General features: G+C 53.1%; 11 protein-coding genes across 11 annotated transcripts; 5 read left to right on the top strand and 6 right to left on the bottom strand.

Annotated features, from left to right (window-relative positions):
• Window positions 1-1731: 1731 nt before the first annotated feature.
• Window positions 1732-3107, bottom strand: N7459_008360 (uncharacterized protein; the record flags this gene model as incomplete). Its single annotated transcript, XM_056947528.1, has 4 exons — window positions 1732-1912; window positions 1982-2407; window positions 2527-2596; window positions 2666-3107. 4 exons carry the CDS (start codon window positions 3105-3107, stop codon window positions 1732-1734), a joined length of 1119 nt encoding a protein of 372 aa, XP_056797038.1.
• Window positions 3108-4022: 915 nt separating this feature from the next.
• On the bottom strand, window positions 4023-6510 carry N7459_008359 (acetyl/propionyl/methylcrotonyl-CoA carboxylase subunit alpha; the record flags this gene model as incomplete). The annotated part of the gene is made up of 5 exons (XM_056947527.1): window positions 4023-4070; window positions 4221-5844; window positions 5903-6000; window positions 6084-6282; window positions 6359-6510. The coding sequence occupies 5 exons, from the start codon at window positions 6508-6510 to the stop codon at window positions 4023-4025; spliced, it is 2121 nt and encodes a 706-aa protein (XP_056797037.1).
• A 340-nt stretch (window positions 6511-6850) lies between these two features.
• On the bottom strand, window positions 6851-8278 carry N7459_008358 (amidohydrolase family protein; the record flags this gene model as incomplete). Its single annotated transcript, XM_056947526.1, has 4 exons — window positions 6851-7133; window positions 7194-7649; window positions 7725-7813; window positions 7868-8278. The coding sequence occupies 4 exons, from the start codon at window positions 8276-8278 to the stop codon at window positions 6851-6853; spliced, it is 1239 nt and encodes a 412-aa protein (XP_056797036.1).
• Window positions 8279-9681: 1403 nt separating this feature from the next.
• Window positions 9682-10650, top strand: N7459_008357 (uncharacterized protein; the record flags this gene model as incomplete). The annotated part of the gene is made up of 2 exons (XM_056947525.1): window positions 9682-9753; window positions 9844-10650. The coding sequence occupies 2 exons, from the start codon at window positions 9682-9684 to the stop codon at window positions 10648-10650; spliced, it is 879 nt and encodes a 292-aa protein (XP_056797035.1).
• Window positions 10651-10822: 172 nt separating this feature from the next.
• Window positions 10823-12427, bottom strand: N7459_008356 (uncharacterized protein; the record flags this gene model as incomplete). Its single annotated transcript, XM_056947524.1, has 6 exons — window positions 10823-11237; window positions 11288-11565; window positions 11613-11872; window positions 11947-12041; window positions 12112-12199; window positions 12247-12427. The coding sequence occupies 6 exons, from the start codon at window positions 12425-12427 to the stop codon at window positions 10823-10825; spliced, it is 1317 nt and encodes a 438-aa protein (XP_056797034.1).
• A 544-nt stretch (window positions 12428-12971) lies between these two features.
• Window positions 12972-14760, top strand: N7459_008355 (putative 3-methylcrotonyl-CoA carboxylase, beta subunit (MccB); the record flags this gene model as incomplete). The annotated part of the gene is made up of 2 exons (XM_056947523.1): window positions 12972-14407; window positions 14466-14760. 2 exons carry the CDS (start codon window positions 12972-12974, stop codon window positions 14758-14760), a joined length of 1731 nt encoding a protein of 576 aa, XP_056797033.1.
• Window positions 14761-15253: 493 nt separating this feature from the next.
• N7459_008354 (uncharacterized protein) lies at window positions 15254-16285 on the bottom strand (the record flags this gene model as incomplete). Its single annotated transcript, XM_056947522.1, has 7 exons — window positions 15254-15671; window positions 15741-15750; window positions 15801-15829; window positions 15902-15924; window positions 15980-16059; window positions 16142-16200; window positions 16275-16285. The coding sequence occupies 7 exons, from the start codon at window positions 16283-16285 to the stop codon at window positions 15254-15256; spliced, it is 630 nt and encodes a 209-aa protein (XP_056797032.1).
• A 1977-nt stretch (window positions 16286-18262) lies between these two features.
• yop1 (putative membrane biogenesis protein (Yop1)) lies at window positions 18263-19279 on the top strand (the record flags this gene model as incomplete). Its single annotated transcript, XM_056947521.1, has 6 exons — window positions 18263-18316; window positions 18523-18729; window positions 18802-18810; window positions 18927-18990; window positions 19043-19100; window positions 19159-19279. 6 exons carry the CDS (start codon window positions 18263-18265, stop codon window positions 19277-19279), a joined length of 513 nt encoding a protein of 170 aa, XP_056797031.1.
• A 727-nt stretch (window positions 19280-20006) lies between these two features.
• N7459_008352 (autophagy-related protein 101) lies at window positions 20007-20825 on the bottom strand (the record flags this gene model as incomplete). Its single annotated transcript, XM_056947520.1, has 3 exons — window positions 20007-20194; window positions 20316-20666; window positions 20747-20825. 3 exons carry the CDS (start codon window positions 20823-20825, stop codon window positions 20007-20009), a joined length of 618 nt encoding a protein of 205 aa, XP_056797030.1.
• Window positions 20826-21559: 734 nt separating this feature from the next.
• On the top strand, window positions 21560-23511 carry N7459_008351 (peroxisomal biogenesis factor 3; the record flags this gene model as incomplete). The annotated part of the gene is made up of 4 exons (XM_056947519.1): window positions 21560-21717; window positions 21843-22192; window positions 22256-22646; window positions 22710-23511. 4 exons carry the CDS (start codon window positions 21560-21562, stop codon window positions 23509-23511), a joined length of 1701 nt encoding a protein of 566 aa, XP_056797029.1.
• Window positions 23512-24351: 840 nt separating this feature from the next.
• N7459_008350 (aspartate aminotransferase family protein) lies at window positions 24352-25752 on the top strand (the record flags this gene model as incomplete). Its single annotated transcript, XM_056947518.1, has 1 exon — window positions 24352-25752. One exon carries the CDS (start codon window positions 24352-24354, stop codon window positions 25750-25752), a length of 1401 nt encoding a protein of 466 aa, XP_056797028.1.
• Between the last annotated feature and the right edge of the window lie 71 nt (window positions 25753-25823).

Here is a 25823-nt window from a genome sequence, read left to right as displayed (position 1 = left end):
AGCGAGATCTTGGACTGTACTATAAGATGTGAATGAATCAGTAAGTACATCAGCTATATCCTCAAAGATAGGGTATACAGCTTAGCCTTACAATAAGACATCGTTGCAACTTCGGAGTTGGTCGTTAACCTTGGTGGGCCAGCAATACCGGTAGGTACCCTTACCACAACACAGGGTCCATTGTCCATGGTTAAAAGAAAAACTCTGTTAAATCCACCTTCTCGCTTCTCGTATTTGACAACTCTTGTGGCTCCTGGGAATATGTGGACAGCCCGCGCACACAGCGCTGAGAAATCAAACATAACGTGGCGAGAGGTTCGCTGGAGCTCGTCTCGATTGAGCCATCTTCCACCTGTGTACCAATACGGATCATGTCCTACAATTCAAAGTCAATGACATATTAAATCGCTGGTCAATACCGGTAGGTGCATGCTACTGACGAGGAGTCAGCTCTTGTGAAACTGTTCGTGGGGATGAGCTGTCGGGCCAGGCATGTGTCGAAGGTGCGCTGTTTTTATTTCCCATGCCGGATAATGCTCGAGACGGGCAGCGGAATTGGCAATGCTGAATGATAGACGAAGGGACTGCCAACCGCCGCCAGACTTGGAGCATATTAGACTGCTGTTTTCCTTTCCAGATTGTCAGCTAGGAGAAATCCGAGGTGGAGTTCTGAAGCGCCCGGTGGCCCTTGATGTGATTGTTTTGCCGTCTTGGCGTTCCCCAATCAAATGATCCGACCAGCATGCTGAAGCGGAGAGAGTTATGAACAAACTCCAGGAAACAGCGAGGCAGAGCCTGTAAATAGCGATGTTCTCTTCTATAGAGTATGCATTACAAATATATTTGGCTCGAAATGATAATCTATGAACGCAGTGGAGATATAGGAATAGCGGGCGCTTCGGCGCGAGATTGCTTCTCAATCACCGAAGTCGCTTGGGGACCTTATGCAATGACTTTGATAATCTTTCTTCCAATGATGTCGCACACTCCTAATGAACGAAAGGCAAGTTTAGTAAACCATGCCAAAATGAATTATGATTTATTTACCATGTATTTGCGCCCGCGGGCAGTCGAAAGACTAACCTTGCTGCCAGACAGGCCTTTAGGCAGATCAGAATCAGCGATCGTGCCATACCTTAAGAAAAAGCCTCCACGAAGTCAATATCCACTGACCGACTTAATCCCATTATCTGGTGAGCGTCTAGATATCAACTGCGTTTGTTGTGTGGTGACGGGAAGTTGGAAACCTGGCTTGAAGCACATCTACTACTCTACAGAGGCATAGGGTACATTACATGAAAATCATCTAGACCAATGCAAGAATGCTAGATAATTAGAGGGAAAATTATGGGGAAAAAAAAACCCAATTAAAACTTTTGTTAGTTGCAAGCACAACCCATTGGGGCAGTCTAGATCCGCTGCAGTCTAGATCCGCTGAAAATGCTCAATTTCACCCCGAGCAGCCCCAACCCAGAGAATGCGGGAAATATTGCGTCATGGAAAGATGAAAGCAGTCAAGGGTCAATAGCTCAGTGCACACACATGGGGGAGGGGAGCGCATTCATAAAAAAGTCATGGAGTGGCCTGGTAGGGCAACATCCGCATCATCGAGGAAATCGGGGGAGGTAGAAAACGCTCAATATCGCATCCATCATCAACAAAGATAATTTGAAGATCATGCATTTAAAGAATTGATAAAGCGTTGACCGCAAGAAACGGTACGGAAGAAGGTTAGGTTAGGGTATAGCCGCCATCCACGCGGAGATCGGCGCCGGTGATATACTTGGAGGCGTCACTGAGCAGGAATGTCACGGCACCCATTAAGTCCTCCGGAGTGCCCATTTTGCCGACAGGGATGAGGGAAGTCCACTTGTCGCGCAGTTGGGGGTTCTCGTCGAGAATTTTGCGCGTGCTGTTGTAGCGAATTGCATTAGTATAGGGTGTCGGATTGGGATGCGAGATGGTCTATGTTGTCACTTACAGAGCAGTTAGCATATAGCCGGGACTAATGCAGTTGACACGGATGTCATGGCCAGCCCACTCGACCGCCAGAGAAGCGGCTAGGTGGCGGACGGCCGCCTTGGCAGCATTGTAGGGGGCCTGGGGCTGGGGTACATTGACGATAGCTCCTGACATTGAGCCGATCATGACCATGCTGCCGGGTGCCTTACGCTCCATGAGGTGCTTGGCCACGCCCGTAGCAAACAGATATGTACCATCGACATTGACACCCCAGATCTTCTGCATTCGGTCGAAGGGGTAGCTGATGGCGTCAAAGTTCTCGGTGAAGCCGGCAGAGGTGACCAGGTTGTCGATTTTCCCGTGCTTGCTTAGCACATCGGAAAGGCATTCATTGACGGAGTCGGGGTTGGAGACATCGGCGTAGTGTGCAGTGACGTTGGGCATTCTAGTACAGCTCTCGATTAGTCCCGTGGCACGAACGTGACCCTCCAGACACCATTTCTTGGGGAGGGGAAAGAAAAGAAATAATTGAGGAAAGGCAAAACAAAAAGACTAATGACATACTGCTCCAAACCAGGATTCTCCTTGCAAAACTGTTCGATCAGTTTCTCCGCTTGTTCTTCGGCCTCGGCCTCTGTGGGTACATCAGTTAGTTAGCGCAAGCTGCCCCATATAATGCACAAGTGGGTCTCGATCAACGCACTGTTCAAATCTACAATTGCCAGATCAGAGCCCGAGGCGACTAGACCTTGTGCCATGACGAGACCTAGACCACGGGCACCACCGGTCACCATGCTGACCTTGTTCTCGAGCGAGAACTGAGCCAGGGTGCGCTTGAAGTGCATGCCACCGCGGCCCTGGACAATGGGCTGAGCGGGCATCTCGCTGTCAGACGGGTATTCGATCTGAACGCTCTCATCGGTACGGGCGAATTGGCCCTCGTGCTCGCCGGATGCACCTCCGGGGGCCTGGGTGGTGGCTGAAATGAGCGGGTCTCTCTTGGGGTCATTCTTGTCGGCGCGAACGGCCGTGTAGGACAGTGGGCGGATAAAAGAGCTGGCGCGACCCGACACAGCTACAAGTGCAGCTGGGCGGGTGGTGTTCAGCGCCTGAATGATGGAGCGTGCGACCGTGCGGTTGAACATAGCGACTGAGAGGAGCAGCTTCGTAGAGTTTGGAGCTGTAGCTGTAGCTGAAACCAGGAGTAGGTTCAGGAGAGAATTGAAGGGTGATTGATGGAAAAGGAGGTGAGCGAATATAATCAAGGGGAGGGAGTTTGCATTAAGAAGGATGGGAGCAGCTCAGCTGCTTCAGGCATTTATTTTCATTTCCCCCATATTCTTTTCAATATTTGGCGGAAGCTTCTGGGGAAAAAGGAGCTGGGGAATGCCTCAATTGCGGTGAAACGATCGGAGCCTGCCGCCTTCAATGATCGATGGGTGGCCGGTCAATTGAATTATAGGGGCTATCAATTTGGATGATAGGAATATTTGAGTTTCGCTTCTTTTCTTGAATCAAGATCAATAATTCCATTTGATTAATGATCTTCGGAAAGCTGGGAGCGACAGATGACCATTGCCCCATCGAGCCCGCGTACGGCGTCAGTACGGACTGAGACGGTAAAGTACCGTTCTCCAGAAGTACATACATAAGCTATCATAATACTGCCCGGTCATGAGATGCGGTACATTTGTACATGTATACGAGTGTACCGTATACCAGATTCCCAGTGGAGCCGCGCCCTCGGCTCCACTTGCTCTCGCAACGCATCTTATCAGGATATTCTAGGCTCGAGTGCCAACCATCTGCTCCGCCAGTATCCCTCAGGCTTACCGGTTGATGGCCCTCGGCCTAGTACTGAGTACTAAGTTAAACAGCCTCTCGATGCCGCCAGAATGTAGTGCAAACTTTGCCAAAAAAAAATAGCACTGTAAGTACGGTGTCATCCTCATCATGGAATGATCCAAGCATCAAACATTTCATGTAACTCATATATAACATCGAGCGGTATCATGCAGTAGACTGATCTGGGGACACCGAATAGATATACACCAATCCCCCTAGGAATCGGCGAATTCGACGAGCGGCGTGCCACTTTTGCATTGATCCTACAAGGTACATTCTGTCAGCGTTGTTCTCGAAATCCGGTCATAAGTAGCCAATCTCGGGTCAAACTTGGGAATGAGACAACAGTCGGGTAAATCAAGAAAACAGAAATCGGGGTCACGAGACTCCGGGGGTCTAGACCCGTGACTTACTCCTTGTTGATGCACCACGCGCGCGATCGTTCCCCGCTGCGGGCTGCGGATCACCGTTTCCATCTTCATGCTTTCGATCACCACCAGCGGCTGGTCCTTCTCCACCACATCCCCGACCTGCACCTCCACTCGCAGCACCTTGCAGGGCATCGGTGCCAGCACGCTGTTGGCCACGTCCTTCGTTCCCAGCGCCTTCTCCATCCACTTGGCCCGCGGCACCGCCAACCGATACTGCATGCCGCGCTGGAAGGCTACAATGTTGTCTTCGTCTTGCACCACCGTGGTGTCGAGCCGGGTGTGGGGGAAGAAGGAGGTCACAACCTGGGAACCGGGATCCATATGGCTCTCGACCTGTTCAAACACGCGCTCCCCCACCGCCACATTGAAGGTCCGGTCGGCGGTCTGCTGCACGCGAACCCCAAAGGTGGGACTGTTCCCGCTTGGGCCGGTCGACTCGGTAAATGACAGGTGCCGCTGCTGATAGCTAGGAGCGAACCCAACCGTCGTCCCAGCTAGCCCGCGAGATAGCTGAGAGGCGGATTGTGAGTCACGGTGTAGACAAGCCAGAGCCACCTGGGCGAGAACCTCATCGCCAATCGGCTTCGGGGCAAACAGTTCTTTCCGATGCTTTTCAATATAGCCGGTCTCAACCTCGCCCGCGATGAAATCCGGACTCCGGCAGATGGTCTTGAGGAACTCGATGTTGGTCACGGGGCCTGCCACTTCATACTGCTCTAGCGCAGTCCCTAGCTTGCGAATTGCTTCTTCGCGTGTCGCGCCCCGGACGATCAGCTTGGAGATCATGGGGTCGTAGTGTGCGGAGACCTCATCTCCTTCCACAAACCCGGCGTCGATTCGGATGTCGTCTGTAGTCGCCGGCGTCCGGACATGAATCAGTCGCCCAGAGTCAGGGATGAACCCCTGATCTGGGTTCTCGGCGTAGATACGGGCTTCGATGCCATGACCACTGCGTGCGATATGCCCCTCCACTTGCTCCTGCGTCAGAGGTAGGGGAGCTCCTTCGGCCACCATGATCTGCCACTCGACGAGGTCCTGCCCAGTAACCATCTCAGTGACGGGATGCTCAACCTGCAGCCGCGTGTTCATCTCCATAAAGTAGAATTCCCCCGTATCATTGTCGAAGATGAACTCCACGGTGCCTGCACCCTCATACCCTACAGCAAGAGCAGCGGATCGCGCCTTGCTCCAGAGATCTTGCCTAGTTGCATGTGGCAGGTGAGGCGCGGGTGACTCCTCGAGAATCTTCTGATGGCGACGTTGAATGCTGCAGTCTCGCTCGCCCAGGGCAACACTGTTCCCATGCTTGTCTGCGAAGACCTGGACTTCAATATGCCGAGGCGTAGTGATATATTTCTCCACCAACACATGATCATCTCCAAATGAGTTCATAGCCTCTGATTTCGCCGACTCGAGCTGGGCCTGGAACTCAGCTTTCGAACTGGCAATACGCATACCCTTGCCACCACCGCCCTTTATAGCTTTAATGAGAACGGGATATTTGATTTTGTCGGCTTCGGCTTCGAGAAAATGAGGGTCTTGGTTATGTCCATGGTAACCCGGGACGCAGGGCACACCCGCGGCAAGCATAATCTCCTTCGACCGACTAGAGAGATTTGATCAGGTTGCTGTGTATGTGAAGATGCAGATCCCTGAACACATACCTCTTGTCACCCATATCCTCGATTGCTTTCCATGGAGGGCCGATAAACACGAGTCCAGCCTCGGTGCATTTTCGGGCAAAGGCAGAGTTCTCACTCAACTGGAGCAAAGGATGTCAGTGACACTTTATTCATCGGGAGTCGCCATTGCCACCACAGCGACTGTACAGAAAGGCGAACTCACAAATCCATATCCCGGATGTATCCCCCGGCACCTTTCCTTTTTTGCAATTTCGATAATCCGATCACCATCTAGATATGCCGACACTGACCCTAGATTGAATGCGAATGGAGAGCTCAAAGCATGCTGTGACCGGCTGTCTGGATCAGTGTAAAGAGTAGTAACGCGGATCCCATGCTGTGCAGCTGTCTGCCCAACACGCCTGGAAGTAAAAAGTTATTAGCTGCAACCCGTTACGAATCAATCAAGATCTATTAGAAAATTCAAGTCTCACATACAGTGCAATCTCTCCTCGATTCGCAATCAGAATCGAGTCCAGAGATGTCTGCTTGTGCGGTGTCCCGGACACCGACGACGCCGCGTGGGTTGTTCTGCGGGCCGCGGTCGGGGCGAGACGTGGAGTAATGCGGAGAAGAGAGGAGAGAGTCATAACGGACGTAGAGGACAGCGTTGGTATACAGCTGCAAGACAGATGCACCCAGTGAGTCTGAAGTTCAAAACAGATTCATGATCGAGTCTAGAGAAGATCTGGCAGGTCAAAGAGGGCTTTGGCCACACACGCTCGCTCGAGCAAGGAGAAGCCGACGCAAAGCGAAACTGCGGGGAAAGCCGAGCTGATGTCAGCCGAGACCGCTTGCCGGATTCGGACTGTAGATCTATGGACAGATGCATTGGAGATGGAGATTCATTCACAGTATGTCTACAGTATAGTCTCTACGTGGAGATGGCCATTCAAGGCTTAAATAGCCTAGGGTCGCCACCACCATCATCTATTTCCTGGCCAGCCGTTCTCCGTTTCTCCAGACACCCTTGATATCTGACAGAGCATCAATCGACTGGGTGGGATCTCCGGCAACAAGCAACAGGTCGGCCAATCGCCCCTCCTGAACCTTGCCACGGTCTGAAAACCCGAACCGATCTGCAGTTTTTGAGGTCGCGGAGATGAGAGCTTCCAGCGGGGTGAATCGACACCGATTGACATACATCCAAAGCTCTTGGTGAACCGAGGCCCCTCCGCGAGTCCCCACCAAGTCAGCGGCGGTATCAGTCCCACTGGAACCATAATCAGCATCTATTTCTCAAATCCAACATTGTGGGGAAGAAAACGCTTACCATATCACATCAATCCCGGCTTCTTTCAGAGTGGCAACTTGCTCAAAGGAAGATTTGATAGAGAATTCGTCCCGTGTGATATGCAGGCACCCAAGCAGATGCTCCTTGTCGGCGTCATGCAGCTCTTTGGCAAACTTCTCTCGGGTTTCTTGCTCCTCCCCACTGCAGGACGAGTTAATGACTAGCGTAGGGATGACAAAGGCATTGTTCTTCTTGAATGCCTGGATGAGCAGGTCATTGATGGGCTCAATGGACGCATGTGCCAGACCATCCACACCAGCTTCCAGTACTCGGAGTGTGGAATGATTGGTTAGCGCATGTGCAACTGCCAGCATGCCATTTTTGTGGGCTGTCTCCACAACAAGCTTCTGAAGATCGAGGGACGGTGTGGGAACCGGCCGAGTTGGGAAAGGTAGGTCGATCGTATGTCCATCCTCTTGCATCAGCTTCACAAAACTATTCAGACGCAAGATGTGTCAGATCGTGGGATTGGCGGTTACTACAGCGGGTGGTCATCGGGATTTGACATACCTAGCGCCCGCAGCACGGTTATTAGCAAGATACTCCTCGACCGACGCCTGGTCTATGAGTTTCGGCCATTTGGAGATCCGATCATCAATCTATCAACGTTGTGTCAATCCCAATTGCATCTATAGGTTCTCGGGTCCACTCACATTCGGATCATTCGTCGTCAGCCTGACAATAGCCTCCGGCCAACCGTTGGTGATGGTCGCACCGAAACATGCAGACTTTACATCGGACACATCGTTCCTTGCGCGGGTTATGGCGCTAATCTCTTGGAACCAATGCGGTTCGTTATGCATGTCGAGCATGGTGGTGACCCCATATTCGATTGCGGTCTCGAGCAGAGAAACCTCTCGAAAAACATGCACATGCGCATCGATCAGGCCCGGCAGTAATGTGCAGCCCGCTGCATCGACCACAACTGCATCTGCAGGTGGTGTCAGAGGCTCTCCGAGCGAGATCTGCTTGATGCGACCGGCCTGGATCAAGACATGGCCGGATTGGGATATGACCGACGCTCCGTCGAAAATGCGTGCGTTTGAGATTAGAGTTGTCGCCATAGTGATCATGCGAGGCTGCGAAGCTGGTGTAAAGAGAGGGCCGAGGGTTTATAACATGGCAAGACTTGCGAGCTCGGTTGCAGTCGAGACTGCGGGGGCGTTGAATGCGACACTGACAGTGGCACATTCCCGAGCGCCCAGGGCCCCGCCATCACTAATTGATACGTTCACAGCACCGCACAAGCGCAGCGGTGTAGAACGAAGATCACGGAGTATCTATAGACCAACACCCAATTCGGCATCCGACACGCAACACATCGGCCCCGCGGAGATAACGCTCGGCCCGCGACGCAATAGTGACTGGCGGGCGTCCCTTGCGCTATTTTGACCCTAGGATTGAGCTTAGGATCTTTCAGCAGCGGCTAGGAGTATATGTATCTTCCGAGTCTGTAATCTGCAAATAAAGTTTGATATTTCATCTATCATACGAACGAAGTCCCTCCAACTACTAGCCCCGGCGTGTACGGGTAGCACTTGGTGGTACTATATAGTAAACGGCCAGGCCCGTGAATTCTCAGATATTCATATATGAGATCTAGGGAAAGCATATCGGCGAGACCAAGGGGGGAATGAATGCGAAGCAATTCCTTCACCTCATCGCTGTCTAATATTTCCCCCAACCACAAGCATTCTAGTCGAGAAAACGACCGAGCCCACAGAGCGCAGCATGCCAGACAGACCTTATTAGGAACATATCATTCGGCCCAGTCATTACGGACTATTCCAAGGGAACCAGTAGATAATTCCCATACGCTGAGTGCTGGTACAGGTCTAGGAATAGGCAATTCTCAGCTGAAGGGGAGATGACCTGCTGTCAGCAGAAGCCTGGTCCTAGTAGCTTGGGGGCCATACTATTTTCAAAAGGGGGTCTGAATCAAATAGCCCAAACCGAATGCCTGAGAGGAAATGAGACATCAACCTCTACTGCACGTATTCGCCAGTCGTGGACACTATTGAAACAAGGAACGTGAAAGCGTCCTCCGAGTGTGATTCGAGATAGCGAGCGAGCCCGGATATTGCGTGAAGTAGAAATTCAAGATGTGTGATTCCCAGGCCATCAATATGAAACAAGGGAGTCATGCATGCTCATATCCGCACCGAACACCATGGACCTAAGACCCCCCAAGAGTGCTGTATAGTGTAGGAAGAACAAAAAATTGTGGAGCCGGAAGCCGGGCTGAAATTGAAATGCCAAGGCTTATGTTAGCCGGGCTCCTCTTTGCTGCAAAAGATCAGCCGCATCTTCATCACATCAGTCGTCTCGTCATCTCTGCACCTTCGTTTGTTTGCTTGAGTGTAGTATATGCGCATGCTTAGTCGTTCTTTCGTTTTGATCTGAACCCCACCCTTCTTTTCATCCTCAAACTCGAGCCCCTTCGTTCACCCACCGGAATCCGACAAAGATGTCTGATGACGACGAGTACTATGACTGGGATGATGATTTCATGTTCGAGGATGTCGTACCCGACCTTGTTGTGAGTATCCTTGTGCCCGGAGAGCGGCCGTCGGCCTGAAGGGACACCAGCCGGACATAACGCTGACCCAGATGCCGCTGGCTTACGCAGGACGATCTCGCCGGATCCGCCCACCATGAAGCCGCCCTGTATGAAGACCCGGGGTACGAAGTGGAGGAATACTTCAGTGACTGGGGGTATTACTCGGATGACTATTATGATGACGACCCGAGCGTGAAGCCGAGCACCGTTCGCGCGAAAGCGACGGGCGGAGTGACCAAGGTGCGCCGGACTCCGTCCGCTGCTCACCTCGCCACTCGCGCATCGCGACCGCAGCCCGACCTGACCACCTTCCAGAGCGTGGTTTGGAAGACAGCCAGCATGGAGGAGGACCAGGATCTCGCGGTGGAAATCTATGAGCCCGGCAACGGAGAAAAGCTGGCGTTCTTAGCCAACTGGCGTGAGATCTTCAAGTCGGCCCAGCCCGCGCTGGACAAGTCAAGGCTGCGACAGCCACGGGTTGCCAGGACGATAGTGGAAGATCCATCGCTTGCTGACGACGATACCTTTGCGGATGATGAGAGCGGCCATGACGAGGACGACCAGCTTGACAGTTCGGATGAAATGGCCAACGTCTTATCCTCGCACCTTGTCAAGAGTCGACACGGGGGTGATGGGTCGAATGCAACGCTGGAACTGTCTCAGTCGCCCATGGATACGCCAGAGGAGGATTCTATCCCGGCAGGAAGAGGACGAAAGCGCAAGGCCGAGGTCCCGGCGATGGAAACGAATCAGAACAATACCGGTGGCAGCTCGAAGCGGGCTCTGTCGAAGCGAGTTGCGTTGGACAGTGGAAATGGTGATCGGACAAAGTTCGGTGGCTCGCCTGTGCGGCGGTCTGCTAGACAGAAGAACTAGTCCGGCTGGACAGGATCTGCATCTCTCACATCTGCCACGGAAAGGCTCGTTATTTTCATGACTCGTAACGAACAGGACGAAGGAAGGAATGCATCTACACTCCACGGAGTTACATCTCATGCTTGAAGGGAAATAATACGATTCGTGTATCTACAACTGCTCATAACTCATCTCACGCGTACTCCTTATTGAATGCACGGCCGATTACCATGCGCCGAATCTCACTGGTGCCTGCTCCAATTTCATATAGCTTCGCATCTCGGAGCAGTCGCCCTGCGGAGATCTCGTTAATGTATCCGTTTCCACCCATCAGCTGAATAGCGTCCAAAGCACACTCAGTGGCACGCTCTGCCGCATAAAGAATCGCTCCGGCACAGTCCTGGGTTCGGATAACGAGTTGGCCAGGTGCTCCGGCGCCGTTGTCAACTTCACGCGCCGTCGCATAGGTGTACGCTCGGGAGGCAGCCAGCTTAGTGTACATGTCCGCAAGCTTCCCCTGGATTAGCTGGTTGTGGGCGATGGGAGTACCAAACTGTTTGCGGGTGTGGGTGTACGGCAAAACCAGGTCGAGCGCAGCCTGCATGATTCTAGAAGATATTAGCACCGAGATCCAATTGGAGAATTCAGAGCACGATACCCTAGTGGTCCTGCACTCAGCACAAGCCGTTCGAGATCGAGACCTTCCATCAAGACCCGAACACCACGATTTATGTCACCCAGTAGATTGGCCCGCGGAACAAAGACGTTGTCGAAGACGAGCTCTCCTGTGTTCGAGCCGCGCATACCGAGCTTATCCAATTTCTGAGCGCACGAGAAACCCTCAAAGGTCTTTTCGACCACAAACGCTGTAATGCCCTTGGAGCCTTTCTCGGGTTCAGTTTTGGCATATACAACAATGAAGTCGGCGTCAGGGCCCTGTAATACTCAGGTTATCAGTCATTGAGACTCTGGAGAAGATATACTTCATGGCACGGAACGAAGCCCACATTGGTAATCCACATCTTGGTTCCATTCAGCAGCCAGCCACCGTCTACCTCCTTGGCCGTTGTCTTCATGCTGACCACATCGGAGCCAGCAGAGTGCTCCGACATGGCCAAGGCACCGATCTTCTCACCAGAGAGCAAACCTGGTAAGAATCGTTCTTTCTGTTCTTGGGAGCCATTCAAAGAGAGCTGGTTGACGCAAAGCTGGGAGTGGGCGGCGTAGGACAAGCCAATACTTCCTATGCGAGGCAGGAGAGATTAGACATGGTATTGAGATCAAGTGAAAGGCCATGGTAAAAAAATGAATACCTACCTGATGCTCTGCTGAGCTCTTCCATTACCACGCAATGCGCCTGGTAGCCCATCCCCAAGCCCCCATATTCTTCGTTGGCCGTAACGCCGAGGAGTCTGCCCGAATGAATTGAGATTAGCATGCCTAGTCCATAATCCAGTACATGCAATTCAGATGGAATACTACCCAGCGTCACCTAGCTTCTTCCACATCTCGGCCGGAAACTCATTTCGTTCATCTGTCCGCGCGGCAACCTCAGCCGGAATCTCTCGCCCTGAATAGACGTCAGCACAATTCATCCCCACCGAGAAAAAGCCCTACTTGTGAAGTCTTGCACTCGTTCTCGTAATTCTAAAAGCTCGTCTTCTGTGGGAGGCGTAAATCCCGTTGGATGCTTGGTTGAGATGCTTCGCGCGAAACCGGTGGAGAGTGTGGGGATGGCCGTCCGCCGCAATGAGCGAGTTGATGTACGCAGGAGCAAAGGGACGGTAAGAGAGGCCATTTTGTAGGAGAGGAAAAATGAACTCGGAAATGTGAGGTCTCTAAGACACCTAGACGGCATATGAGGAGTATTTAAGACGAAGCGCAGGAGCGAGGAGACGGCAGTCCTCGGCGCGCGGAGACCGCCCTGTGGCGGAAGACAATGTACAGCCTACGCTTGACTCGACACGCAATGATCGGAATACTTAGAAAGGTCAGCAGAAACTGTGAGCTAGGGATCTTCTAGGCTTTATATCTAATGCAATTATCGCTTTTATTTCTTTACCTTCACCCTCACTGTCGCGGCTGTCTATCGTTTCGGCACGGGAAGCGATGATGCGCGCCTCGGGTAGAAGCGGCAATCCGCGCACCTCCGCACGGTCTTCGTCTGGGGAACCTGGAGCTTCTTCTTCATCGTCGCCTTCTCGGAATGCCTACACCGACCATTTCCTGATCTCAATACCATGCCTCGCTCATGATCGAGTCTTATTCCTCTTTCTCACAGTATAGCTAGAGCCCAGTGTCCTCTCAACAGCGGTCGGTGATATCGATTCGCTCTCCCCGCAATGCCCGCCGCGTCTCCACTCATCCTTCGGAGCCTGGGCTCACGAGTAGGTGTGCGCAGCTCTCGCCCAGTACACTTCGCCATACCGAGAAATGCTATCCAGACATCGTCGAGAACAATTGCTAGCTACACTCACCCTCATCATGCCTCTGCACTCTCTGTTCTCCCAACGGCGGTGGACACATCATCGCCCGAGTACCGAGAAAACAGCCGGCACATGCAAGAGCTTCTGGACCGAATGAGCAGCCTTCATGCGAGTATATCTCAGGGCGGCCCACAAAGAGCACGAGAAAAGCACGTTGCCCGAGGCAAGATGCTGCCCCGAGACCGTGTTTCAGCCCTGATAGACCCTGGTACCTCATTCCTGGAGCTGTCGCCGCTGGCAGGGCAGGGTGTGTACGAAGGCGAGGATGTACCAGCGGGCGGGATCATCACAGGTATCGGCACCGTAGAGGGAGTTAACTGTATGATCGTGGCAAACGACAGCACAGTCAAGGGTGGCACGTACTACCCGATTACCGTGAAGAAGCATCTGCGCGCCCAGGCGATCGCGCAGGAAAACCGACTACCGTGTATCTACCTGGTAGACTCGGGTGGCGCGAATCTCCCGCACCAGGCAGATGTATTCCCGGACCGCGAGCACTTCGGCCGTATCTTCTTTAACCAGGCGCGCATGAGCTCGCTCGGTATCCCGCAGCTCTCTGTCGTCATGGGCCCTTGCACCGCTGGTGGTGCCTATGTCCCTGCCATGAGTGACGAAACCATTATCGTCGAGAACCAGGGTACTATCTTCCTTGCCGGTCCGCCGCTTGTCAAGGCCGCGACAGGCGAGGTCGTCTCGGCGGAAGATCTGGGCGGTGGCCAGTTGCACTCTACGATCTCTGGCGTGACGGATTATCTCGCTGTGGACGATGCCCACGCTTTGGTCTTTGCGCGGCGATCCGTCGCTAATCTGAACTACCCTTCTGCCAACACCCCAGTCCAGCTTCAGGACGCTGTCAAGGAGCCGATCTACGACCCCACGGAGTTGAATGGCATCGTCGGTACTAACCTGCGCCGCCAGATCCCCGCCCACGAGGTCATTGCACGTATTGTGGACGGCAGCGAGTTTGCGGAGTTCAAGCGCGACTATGGGACAACCTTGGTGACGGGCTTTGCAAAGATCCACGGCCACCGTGTGGGCATCGTCGCCAATAATGGTATTCTGTTCTCCGAGTCCTCGCTCAAGGGCGCTCACTTCATCGAGCTGTGCGCCCAACGTCGCATTCCCCTCGTCTTCCTCCAGAACATCTCTGGATTTATGGTCGGCGCGGATGCTGAAAAGGGCGGTATCGCGAAGAACGGTGCTAAGCTCGTAACCGCCGTCGCCTGCGCTGACGTGCCCAAGTTCACTGTGGTGTTCGGTTCCAGTGCAGGAGCTGGGAATTACGGCATGTGGTAAGTCTACCTCCATTGGTCGCCTAGAGAAAGCTCTCCGTCTAATGATATCCCTTAGTGGCCGGGCCTACTCCCCGCGGCTGATGTTCATGTGGCCCAATGCCAAAATCGGCGTCATGGGATCCGAGCAGCTGTCTGCGGTCATGGAAGCGGTTGGGAAATCAGTGGATCCGGCTCTCAAGGCTCGCATCGATCACGAATCCGAGGCAATCTTCTCCTCCGCCCGTCTTTGGGATGACGGGGTGATCCCACCGGCCCAGACACGGAAGATGTTGGGTCTAGGGTTGGCCGCAGCTCTCGGTGGCAAGGCGGAGCCCGATGTACAGACCCGGTTCGGAGTATTCCGAATGTAATCGGCATACTTTCTATAGAAACGAAGTTTAGGAAATGTATTCAATCAAGCATTCTATTTGTTTTTCTCTCGGGCCGTGCAAAGGATTTGAATCACAGATATGCTTGAAAGGGAAAATCCAGAGCCAGGAACTTGCGTTCGAGAAGAATCAGAACTTTTTATTTCTCAAATTGGACTTTTGGGGCTCTGCCAACAAGAATCGAGCCCTGAATATATCGAAATGAAGAAGAATAAATTGATGGCACAGGGGGGGTTTCACACCAGAATTGAATTGTGGATATAGGGATGGTATAGTGTGTGATGACTGGCGGCGACGCGTCGTTCTATCAAAGGCGCAGATGCATGGGAAGGATAGAAAAGATCATAGAGCACGTCAAGAAAATGCGTGGATGCGGAGGCAGTGTGAGTTGCAAAAGGCTTCGTGCTGGTCCTGACAGAAGCAACAGAGCCCAGCAGAGAAAAGAATCATAAATTGGAAGTGCCGGGCTGACCGTTCAAAGGATCACACACGGGGACCGACGGCGCGATTTGTTGTCCCGCTTCCGGTCATAGCGATTTGAACCTTCGCGCTTGCGGGAGGCGTCGTTGCTGGAGCCGGAGCCCTGCAAGTCCTTGCGGATGATCTGGCGGCAAAGGTCGACGAAGACCTCGTTGACGTTTGCGCGGCGGCGGGCCGATGTTTCGTAGTAGGGGGCATTACCCCAGTTCTGGGATAGCCCGAACGCGCGAGCTCGAGGGACTGCTCGGTCGTCTTCGAGGTCTGACTTATTGCCGACGATCACAAGTGGCACCTTCTCGTCGTCTTTGATCCGGATGATTTGCTCGCGAAGCTCGGATAGCTCGTTCAATGATGACATGCTTGTGATGGAGAAGACAAGTAAAAACCCTTGGCCTTGCTTCATGTATAGCTCTCTACGGATGAGAATCATGTCAGTGGTCTTTCGCTTTATCGAGCTGTCTTGGTGGTCGAGTTGCATTTACCTCATGGCCGCTGGTAACATTGTTAGTCAAGGGCCAGACATGTTCATCGGGCAAACTTACTGAATTGCTCCGTTCCTGCGGTATCCAGGCTAGACAGCGATCACGCGAGTTAGTTGCCATGGCTTCAACCCTGATGGTGTGCATGTTCGAGGTATACCCACATTTCCAGTATGCATTGTCGACCCTGGAGAGCACAAGTAAGCGACGAGACATCACCAGCATGCGATAATTCCACTTACATCTACTTCGATTTGCTTGCGGTAGGAGTCCTCGATAGTCGGGTCATAGCTTTCGATCCAAACGTTCTGGACGAATTGGGCTAGGGATTCATCAGCCTTTGGACTCGGGAGTTCAGGGTGCGATGGGTTTGTAGGAACGCGACCCAGGATGGCGAGATGTACCAGTCAAGCAACTTTTCCCCACTCCTCCGGCACCCAGCACCACGATATGGTATTCCCGTCTGTCCACAATGCGAAACGGCAATTAGAAGCTGGCATTGACGAACGAGCACACGCCCCGCGCTGCATGACTTACTGAGGCCGCATTGCGAAGGATCCAATTGGTTCGGAGTATAAGTATATGGTAAAATAAAGGAGGGTCCAGTGGTTCCGAGAGATGGACACGTCAAGGTGGAGGTCAATGGCGGAGGAGGGAGTTTCGTGGCGGCGTCTCGGACAGTGTATGTCTGCTTGTGGCACGCCGGAGAGATCGCGATCCGCAACTTAAACCCGGCCGTCGAGTCGTTCAGAAGGAGACTCTCGTGCGATACTCTAGTCCGCGCCGTTTACTGCGGACGTGGTACCCCTCAATTGTTGCACGATCGTCGAGCTCCCTTGGGGGCCGATGGATGAGCAAGCAGAGTGACGGCGGAGTCGGTTACATCGGTCTGCCCAATCGATGCTTGTGCTCCTTGGACGCACGGACCGAGGAATGCGAGTCGACACCCACCAGGGAGGAAGCTGGGGGGGGGGATGGGATGAGGCCGAGGCTGAGGAAATTCACACGGGCGCGAGGAAGGGAGAAAGGGGGAAGATGTGTGCGGAGCAAGCCTAGAAGTCTAGGCGGGAGGGTTGAGGTCCCAGAACCAAAGAATAGGGGAGCCGGAGGGAATTGGGTGATAAGACGAAACAATCTCGGGTTTCGGCTGCGTGCTGCACAGAGTCGAGTCCAATCGCTTCGAGCTCTCGCTTCCCCCGGTTCCCAATCACATCATGCTCGCTCTGGTGCCTGGCGGTGAATCCGCTTGTAGCCTTACTTCACAACGCCTCCCCGTGGGCTACTTTGTATTTTCTGAGTGTAGTTTTCTCACCTAGAGTCCCAGTGAATGGATTATCTGTATTCTCTATTTAATAGAAGATATAGGAGACCAATGTTGGTGTATAGGACGAATTGGGTTCCACCCCCGGTAATCTGGCGGTGATGCATGTCTTCGGCACACAACAATAAATAGACCCACGAGCCCGGTTTGATACCGTGGATTTGGGCTGCAACATACTGTGGGGATCATATTTTACCCCCATGTCTCCATCTAAGTGTTGGCATACACCAAATTAACGGTGTGTATGGCATCATTTAAAAAATATAACTGACTATTTAACTGGTCGACTTGATAGATACGGTAGATAGAGGATTGCTCCGTCGCCGTTCCGTCGGGGACCAGTTGATCACGTGATCTCTTATAGTAAGTGACTATACTATGAAGAAGTTGAGACTATACCGTTTGGCAACAGAGAAACACAATAACTTTGTTGGCTGTTGTCCATTTTGGGTACATGCCTTTCTGGTTGTATAAAGAGTCAGATCATTGTGCAGATAACTAAATCGTGATATATCATTGGCTCAAATGTATAACGAAGTGGAGAAAATACCTGGTGATAGAACCGGCAGTGCACACATTAGGCATATTGGTAAGGATTCGAGTCCAAGGGAAACTAGTCATATGCCACAGACTAGGGAGGACACAAACTCAAATGCGGACCGCTGACGTGAATAGTACAACCCACATTACCTAACTCGAGGTTTAGTGATGCATGCCACCTGATTCGGCCAGAACAGCCCTATACGTCATTCACGGCATCGCATCTACACAGGAAGCACCAGGCATCATCCAGTCTATCGTCCAGAATCTGGGGTACCTCAACCACTTCTCCCTAGTCCAATATTGCCCGCAAGCTAGGCAATGTCGTTCTGTATATATAGAGATGCTGGGAGACTAGCAGAGGATAAACTTTCACGGTCGGGGAAATTGGCAATGGCCGCTTTACCACCACCGTGCCTCATGCAGGACATGCTCACACACCCTGATCGAGGGACATGGGATCATATCATCTCATCATCTCGATTCTTTCACATGGCGCAGCTGATGGGAGGCGGAGTACGTCATGACATCACGTGACGTCCGCACGGGCACGGCAGAGTAACCGCCAGCTTGACCGGATGCATTCTCACCATCCCTCGCTTCACTGCTATCCTCGCCGGTCCAGCTTCGAAAAACCCGTCAAAATTCAAGATCCTCCTCCAAAATGGCTTCTTTCCAGGACCGTGCTCAGCACGCTGTTGCCCAGCTCGATAAGGAGGTACGTGTTCCGCCATTGTGTGTTTCGTTGGTGCCTCGCCAGCTGCAGCCCTCCACCCCATTTGGTGCGCTGCACATTGCTTCTGGGTCCTCATATCGTGCGACGATAAGGGTGAAAGCAATAGTGGCAACTGCCTCCTATCTCTATTTCTATGACTTGCTTGGCTTCGCTTGGTTCATGTGCGCTGACTTGAGATTTTCGGATAGCTTTCCAAGTATCCTGTTCTGAACAACCTGGAGAGACAGACCTCCGTCCCTAAGGTCTACGCTATCCTAGGTCTGGTTGGCGTCTACTTCTTCCTCGTCTTCTTTAACATCGCTGGCGAGTTCCTCGTCAACCTTGCCGGTTTCCTCCTCCCCGGCTACTACTCGCTCCAGGCTCTCTTCACCTCGGGTACCGCGGATGACACCCAGGTGCGATTCTCTCAGACCCGTCTACTCCCTATTTTGCCAGGGCCTTCATTGCTGACATTTGATTCTCTTTAGTGGCTTACTGTATGTTCTTATGACCCCTAGCTCTCGCTGTCACTGCCTGCTGTTCTGCGCACAAGACACCACGTGACACCTTTCCTCACCTCGCGAGAGCAATTGTCTGACATTTTTCTGTCTAGTACTGGGTTGTCTTTGCCTTCCTGACCCTGGTTGAGAGCGCCATCAGCGCCGCCTACTGGTTCCGTACGTGCAATCACAATGTCAAGCAGATAGAAGTGACACTGACCCAGACCAGCCTTCTACTACATCTTCAAGTTCGTCCTTGTCCTGTGGATGGCCCTTCCCCAGACCAAGTAAGTCATGCGCTTTACAGTGAAACTGTCAACCACCGGCAGCTGACCGACTTCCTAGTGGCGCACAAATTGTCTTCCACTCCTTCCTCCAGCCTCTGGTTGGCCGCTTCTTCAGCAACTCCGGCACCTCCGCCAACCTCCGTGCCCAGGCCGAGGCCGCCAAGGCCCACTCCACCTGAACGGCTGGCCTGTAATGGCTCCCAACAGAGAATCGAGCCGATAATTCATGTACATCCGTGGCCGTAGCTTAGACGGAGGCCGCGGGTTCATCGATTCTCCGTGTCCGGCCGGGTACCGTTTTTGAACTGCAAGTGAGAATTGCATCCTCACTGCTATGAACTGCGGACTTGGAAGTACGATGACAATAGAGCGGAGGTGAACGAATGGAAATGGGTCGAGTCCGAGGATGGATTTAGACTCGGCGGAGGTTGCTTTGTGTGCTTATATCGTCACTTATCTGGAATGGTAGAAAGGGTTGACCGTACAGTAATCGTTTTAGTCCCGGGCCAGAAGGTGCCGCTCGTGGTTTTCTAATATTTTGTATGCCGATGACAAAGCTACGTATGCACGACTTGCCCTTTGAAATGCTTGCATATGCAAGACATTGTATCAGTACTTCTCTCCGAGCCGGTCCACCCATTGCTCACTAGCAACTATCGCGCACATCTCTGGCTCTTGATTGAGATGCTCGGACATCAGCCACCTGAACGAGGGAAAGGAGTGCACCAACGCCAAGCATGATCCTTGAATTGCCGCCTCAAAACACTCGCAACACCGAACTCCTCATCACATTATTTTCGGGATAGTGGATCGTATACTTAAGAAATTCATGTAGAGCGGAATGCTCAATACCAGTGGGAAACCATATTCCTCATGGCCTGGGGAGCCTAAGAAGCCCTTTCTGGGCTAGTACAGTCCCATGCGGTTGCCCCAACCATCCGCTCGAGGATTCACCACAATGCGATAGGGAAACGGGTTGGAGTCACTCGTCGTGATGGGCGGAATATGGTCTTTGTCCCGGTTGACGACAGTCAGGATCTTCAATGCGGCCTTTTGGAGCATGTTGCCCATCGCCTTGCGGACCTTGGCTCGTTCTGTCGACGGAACACAGTTAGTCAGTGATTGTTCCATGTACGAAATTCGCATGGCATAGACCACGGCTAGTTGCCACGTAGACAAAAGAGCCATGATCTACGGTAGACGCCTGAGACTTACCGGACTCGGTGCGAGGTGTGGCAATCGTCACGTCCAGCGTCCAAATCTCCCAGCACACCTCCTCCTCGCCCTTACCGGCTAGCCCACCAAACCACATGTTGGAGCGACGCCGCTTCTTCTCGTAGAACTCGACCGCGATTCGTCCTCGCACGCCGCCGCCCCCGCCGACTTTGCCATCCTGCGCACTTGCGGCTGAGGAGAGGTGCTGGCGGACAAGGGCGCTCACGCGGGACTCGATCAGCGTCTCGAGGTCTGCGTCATTGATCGCGGGGAGGGTAAAGTCTAAGACATCGAAGGTGACGGGGCGGATGGAGGGGAAATAGCGGTGGAAGAAGATGAGGTTGAGGACGCCTGGACGGGCGCGTTAGCTCCTAACTCGAGAAGCGACTGGCTGTGCCGACGGTGCCGACACAAGCAACTGCATCTCTTACCTTTGAGCACGTCGCGCACCGTGCTGGTGTCGGCGAAGATCTCCAGAAAGTACTCCGGAGGGGTTTTGCGGGGCTCCATCCCCGCCCGCAGAGGAACGAGCCAGCGCGGAACTGGTCGGTGATTCGGGGCGTTGGACGAGACTCGGAAGAGTAATCACAGGGCGACTGCCGGTGGACAGGATGCAGTCCACGGGGTCATGGAGGGGTTGCTGACGGCGAAGGGTGAGAGTGAGGGAGTGATGATGCCGAGAGGTATGATCGGGGCGGTTTCTATCGGCCATCGGACTGGGCCGAATGACGCTTATCGGCTTATCATTGGCCGGGGGTCGCTGGTAGAGAGATTGCGTAAAAAGAACAAATCCGTAGTGAGAGCGAGAGTCGGGTGCGCTTCTGGTAGGAGGAATTTGCAGTCTACAAGAAGTGGCAGAGGCCTAGTTGGATACGATGGGATTTGCTGCGTGGCCGGAGACGCCGAATGCGGGCTGCACGCAGTATATGGAGTGTGGAACGCGACCGTGTCAATTGCGTCGAGTAGTCGAGAATGTACGAAAAGCTCTCCTAGTAGGGAGGGCTTTCTCGTTTATCATTCAGTGTTCGAATGAACAAATTCGATGGTCATTGTCGCATGTCCCTTTACGTTCGGCGCCGCGAGCAGCTCAGCTAGCCGAGGCCGCCTGGAGAGAATCCCCGGCCACCGCGATCAGCACCCGGCCTTCTTCCACCTCATCTGCCCAACCTCCATCCTGTCGACAATGATCCTCGGACTGTGATACTTTTCATCGTTCAGAGTATACCCCCTGAACCATCCTCAACATGATCGGTGCCGCTAGGCGCTGGTTCCGGCGCAATCGCAAAGGCCTTGCGATCGGGGCTGGCGTGCTGGGAGCGGGCTACCTGGCCGGACAGTATGTTCTGTCCAAGATCTCTGAAGCACGTGAGCGCATGAGCAGCGACCGGATCGCACGAGAAAAGTCGGTGTCCCTCCCAGTTCCGTTCTTGGGTTCTGATCTCACCTTCCTGGTTGTCTCGCGAGCTTGTGACAGGCTTGATCCCACCAAGCGCTCCGAGTTCAAGTCATTAACAATCATGAGTACAGTCTGCGACGACGATTCGAACAGAACCAGACCGATTGTACCTATACTGTCCTTGCCTTGCTGCCGACCGCAACGGAGAATATCGTCGAGGCTCTGCCCGTGGAGGAGTTGACGAAGGAGCTACAGCAGAAGCGGGCGGAGAGGCTGGCAAGGCTCAACGCCGGAGAAGGCACAAGCTCGGACATGAGCTCAGTGGCTCCAAGCTTGCCTGGGGATGATCAGAAGAGTATGTCGAGCTTCCAGAGCGAAGGCTTCGTGCATGCCAGCCAGGTCGGCGAGCCTGCGGACTCGGACGGACAGCCACGAGTGAAACGGAACAAGACACAGCTGTGGAACGAGGTCAAGATCACATGTAAGCTTTCCTTCGTGGCAGGGTGATAACGGGGAGCTGGAATTGGCAATTGACTCTTTGCAGCTATAACACGATCCTTTACCCTCATCTACACCCTCTCTCTGCTCACCATTTTCACCCGCATCCAGCTCAACCTCCTCGGTCGTCGAAACTATCTCTCCAGTGTCATTGCTCTCGCAACACCTCCCGAAAGCTCAACGATCAGCTTGGAGGACCACGATGACGAGCTCACCCAGACCCTTGGTGATGACTTTGAGACTAACCGGCGATACCTCGCTTTCAGCTGGTGGCTGCTTCACCGTGGGTGGAAAGAACTGATGGGGCGGGTGCAGCCCGCTGTGGAAGAAGTGTTCGGGCCTCTGAACCCGCGTGAGGATATTAGCCTGTCGAAATTATCAGACTTGACCCTTCAGATTCGGAAGAAGGTTGAAGGAAGCACGGAAGAGGAGAGACGGTGAGTAACTCCGGTCCATTCCAAATCATACCTGCAGGCATGCTGATAATTGTTGTCTGTCAGATCTCAGAAGTGGCTATCCTGTCTACTCCCACCGAAGGAGGAAGAAGAATTTGTCCTGCGCGAATCTGGCGTGGAGGGTGTGACGGATCCATCTACTTCGCAGACTGCCTCGAAGCTGCGTTACCTCCTCGACGAAACAGCCGATCTCATTGACTCGCCTTCGTTCTCCTTCGTCCTGACTCTTCTCAATAACGAGGGCTTCTCGACCTTGGTTGATGTTAAATGCGCCAACGAGGCCTTCAAGGCCCCTGCCTCTGCTCCCGAAACGGCGCCCCAGTCTTTCGACTCCGTGGCCACTGTTGTTCCGCCAAGTACCTCTGAACGCAAGACCAAGCTTGCCAACCTTCTAGCTGTCTTAGCTCGCCAGGCACATGTAATTGGTAACGGATCCCAGTCGTCCAACGAATATTTGGTTGCCATGGATCAGAACGTACGCGAGCTAGAGGCCTTTTCCGCAGTGATCTACAGCTCAAACTTTGATCTTGAGCTGATTGGTGCCAACCGCAAGGCAGCAGCAGAGGCTGGAGAGACCATAGACCCGGAATCATCTCTGTCATCATTTGCTGCGGCAATTGGCGACATGAAGACAGAGAGCGGCACTTCTACGGGTATCACCCACAGCGTGCCAGTTCTCATAGACGATGATCCGAAAACTCCCGCTTCTGGCAACGGTACTACTGAAGAGGCCCAGACCGAGTCCATTCAGGAGGCTTCGGCTGAGTCGGCATTTGAGCGGGCCTGGGGAAAGGCTGTCGAAGATGGAAAGGACTCGCCAGGAAGCGAGCGCCAGACAACACCATAAGTGATATTAGGCATTGACATAGAATGTCTGTGCTACATTTTCTCTAATACTCTTGTTCTTGCATATTTGACCTCTCTTCTGGCCGCAGCTTTCTTGATATTAGATCAGTCTGTGGTATGATATGATATATGTCTATACCTGTTGCTACACGCAACGAAACCCTACCATCTTCAATTTAACACGCCTTCCGATCATTTGATATTTTCTCCTTGTTGCCAGCAGCAGTGTCCCAGATCCTAATATAAATCGTTATGTCGCGACTTGGTGACTAAAAGCAGTTACTACTAAATCCTTCGCATCGTTCATGGAGTTTTTCCCGCCCTCAATTATGCCATTCACGAAGCTTCAATCTGCCCAGCCTGCGCTCACAAAGAAAACCTTATGATGCTGCTTCCGTAGACCATTGTTTTTCCACCGCTATATACGAAACAGTATCTTTAGGAAAGAGTCATTCTACCCATGATCGAGAATTTGATTGATACAGAGTAGATACCTGGGTATCCGTGGTAGAAAAAGGTGATAAACTCGTTGAAAATAAATATAATCAGGAATCAAAGTATTGGCCATATTTTCACCTAACCACTCCATTATCATTTAACTCTCTTGAGTGTAAGGCGGGTGGTGGCAGCCTACAGAACTCCGCGGCGTTGCTAATCGCCGTGGGCCGCGGGAAACTAAGCTGCATGCCAATCTGGGTGGACCAATCTCTACGAATGAGCAACCCCCGACAAGAGGTGGGTGGTGGGGTATAGCTATGCTGCTGAATTATAAGTCCGGGTTGCAGTGCGTCTTCCTAATCTCACCGGAAATCCAACTCGACTTTCATTTCTCCCAGACATCATGGCTCCCGGTCTCACTACTAACGACACACTCGGCACACCGATGCCCTCCAAAAGCAACGACCCTCCTATCCTATACCACGGACTTGACCAGAAGGAGCTTCAGACTAAAACAGAGAAGTATCTTCTTCACTACGGCACCAGATTCAATAAGGATGTCATATGTGGCAGCAAAGGCCTCTACGTATACACAGCCTCTGGACACAAGGTGCTGGACTGGACGTCTGGCCAAATGTCATGTCTGCTGGGCCACGGCCACCCTGAAATTGTCAAGGTGATTGCAGAACACGCAGCATCGCTGGACCATCTTTTCTCGGGGATGGTCTCGCCCCCGGTAATCAGCTTGGGCGAACGACTTTGCAACCTCCTCCCACCAGGCCTGGACAAGGCTTTCTTCCTTTCAACCGGCGGCGAGAGCAACGAGGCAGCCATCAAAATGGCGAAGGTATACACGGGGAAATTCGAAATTGTCGGTCTCGGCGCGAGCTGGCACGGCGTGACCGCACAGGCTCTGGGCGCACAGTATCATTTCGGGCGCAAGGGCCAGGGCCCATTGATGCCCGGCATGCTCATGCTACCACAGCCCAGTGCATACCGCTCGATCTTCCGCCGCGCCGATGGTTCGTATGACTGGGAGGCCGAGATGGAGTACGGCTGGCGCATGATCGACATGCAATCCTGCGGCTCGCTTGCGGCCTGCATCGTGGAGTGCATCCAATCCTCCGCCGGGATGCATGTGCTTCCACCGGGATACCTGGCTGCGCTGAAGAAGCAGTGCGAGAAGCGGGGAATGCTTCTGATTGTGGACGAGGCGCAGACGGGGGTCGGTCGCTGCGGCGATATCATGGCCATCACGCATGAAGATGTGGTTCCTGATATTCTCACTCTCAGCAAGACTCTTGGGAATGGCTTGCCACTGAGTGCCGTCGTGACCAATGCCGAGATCGAGCGCGGGTGCGTCGAGCGCGACTATTGCTTCTATACCACTCATGTGAACGACCCGCTGCCGGCTGCGGTGGGAGATAAAGTCCTTGAGATCGTGGTTCGTGACGGGCTAGTTGGCCACTCCCGTGCCATGGGCAAGATCTTGCATGAAGGATTGAACAAGCTGAAAGAAAAGTACGGGTGCATTGGCGACGTGCGTGGGCGAGGACTGATGGCTGGAGTGGAGATCGTCGAAAGCCGCGAGACAAAGGCTCCTGCACTGGCGTTGGGCAAAGCCATCGGTGATCGGGCCTATGAGCTGGGCCTTTGGGCTAACCTGAGCAGCCATCCGAGCTTTGGAGGCGTTTTCCGTATCGCACCTCCTATCACTATCACCAGAGACCAGCTACTGAATGGCCTGGACATATTGGAAGAGGCTTTTGCGACGACTTCCGGTACGATGCCGTTGCAAGAGTAGATTGAAACCATGTTGCATGTTTGTTGCATTAGACCTGGCCCTATTTCTGGTACAATGAAGATGGTATTCAC

This window comes from Penicillium hispanicum (genome assembly GCF_028827665.1).
Source record: "Penicillium hispanicum strain IBT 35686 chromosome Unknown utg000007l_segment0_segment0, whole genome shotgun sequence".
NCBI lineage: Eukaryota > Fungi > Ascomycota > Eurotiomycetes > Eurotiales > Aspergillaceae > Penicillium > Penicillium hispanicum.
The sequence above is the reverse complement of the archived record's forward strand: the minus strand, read 5'-3'. Positions and strand labels throughout refer to the sequence as shown.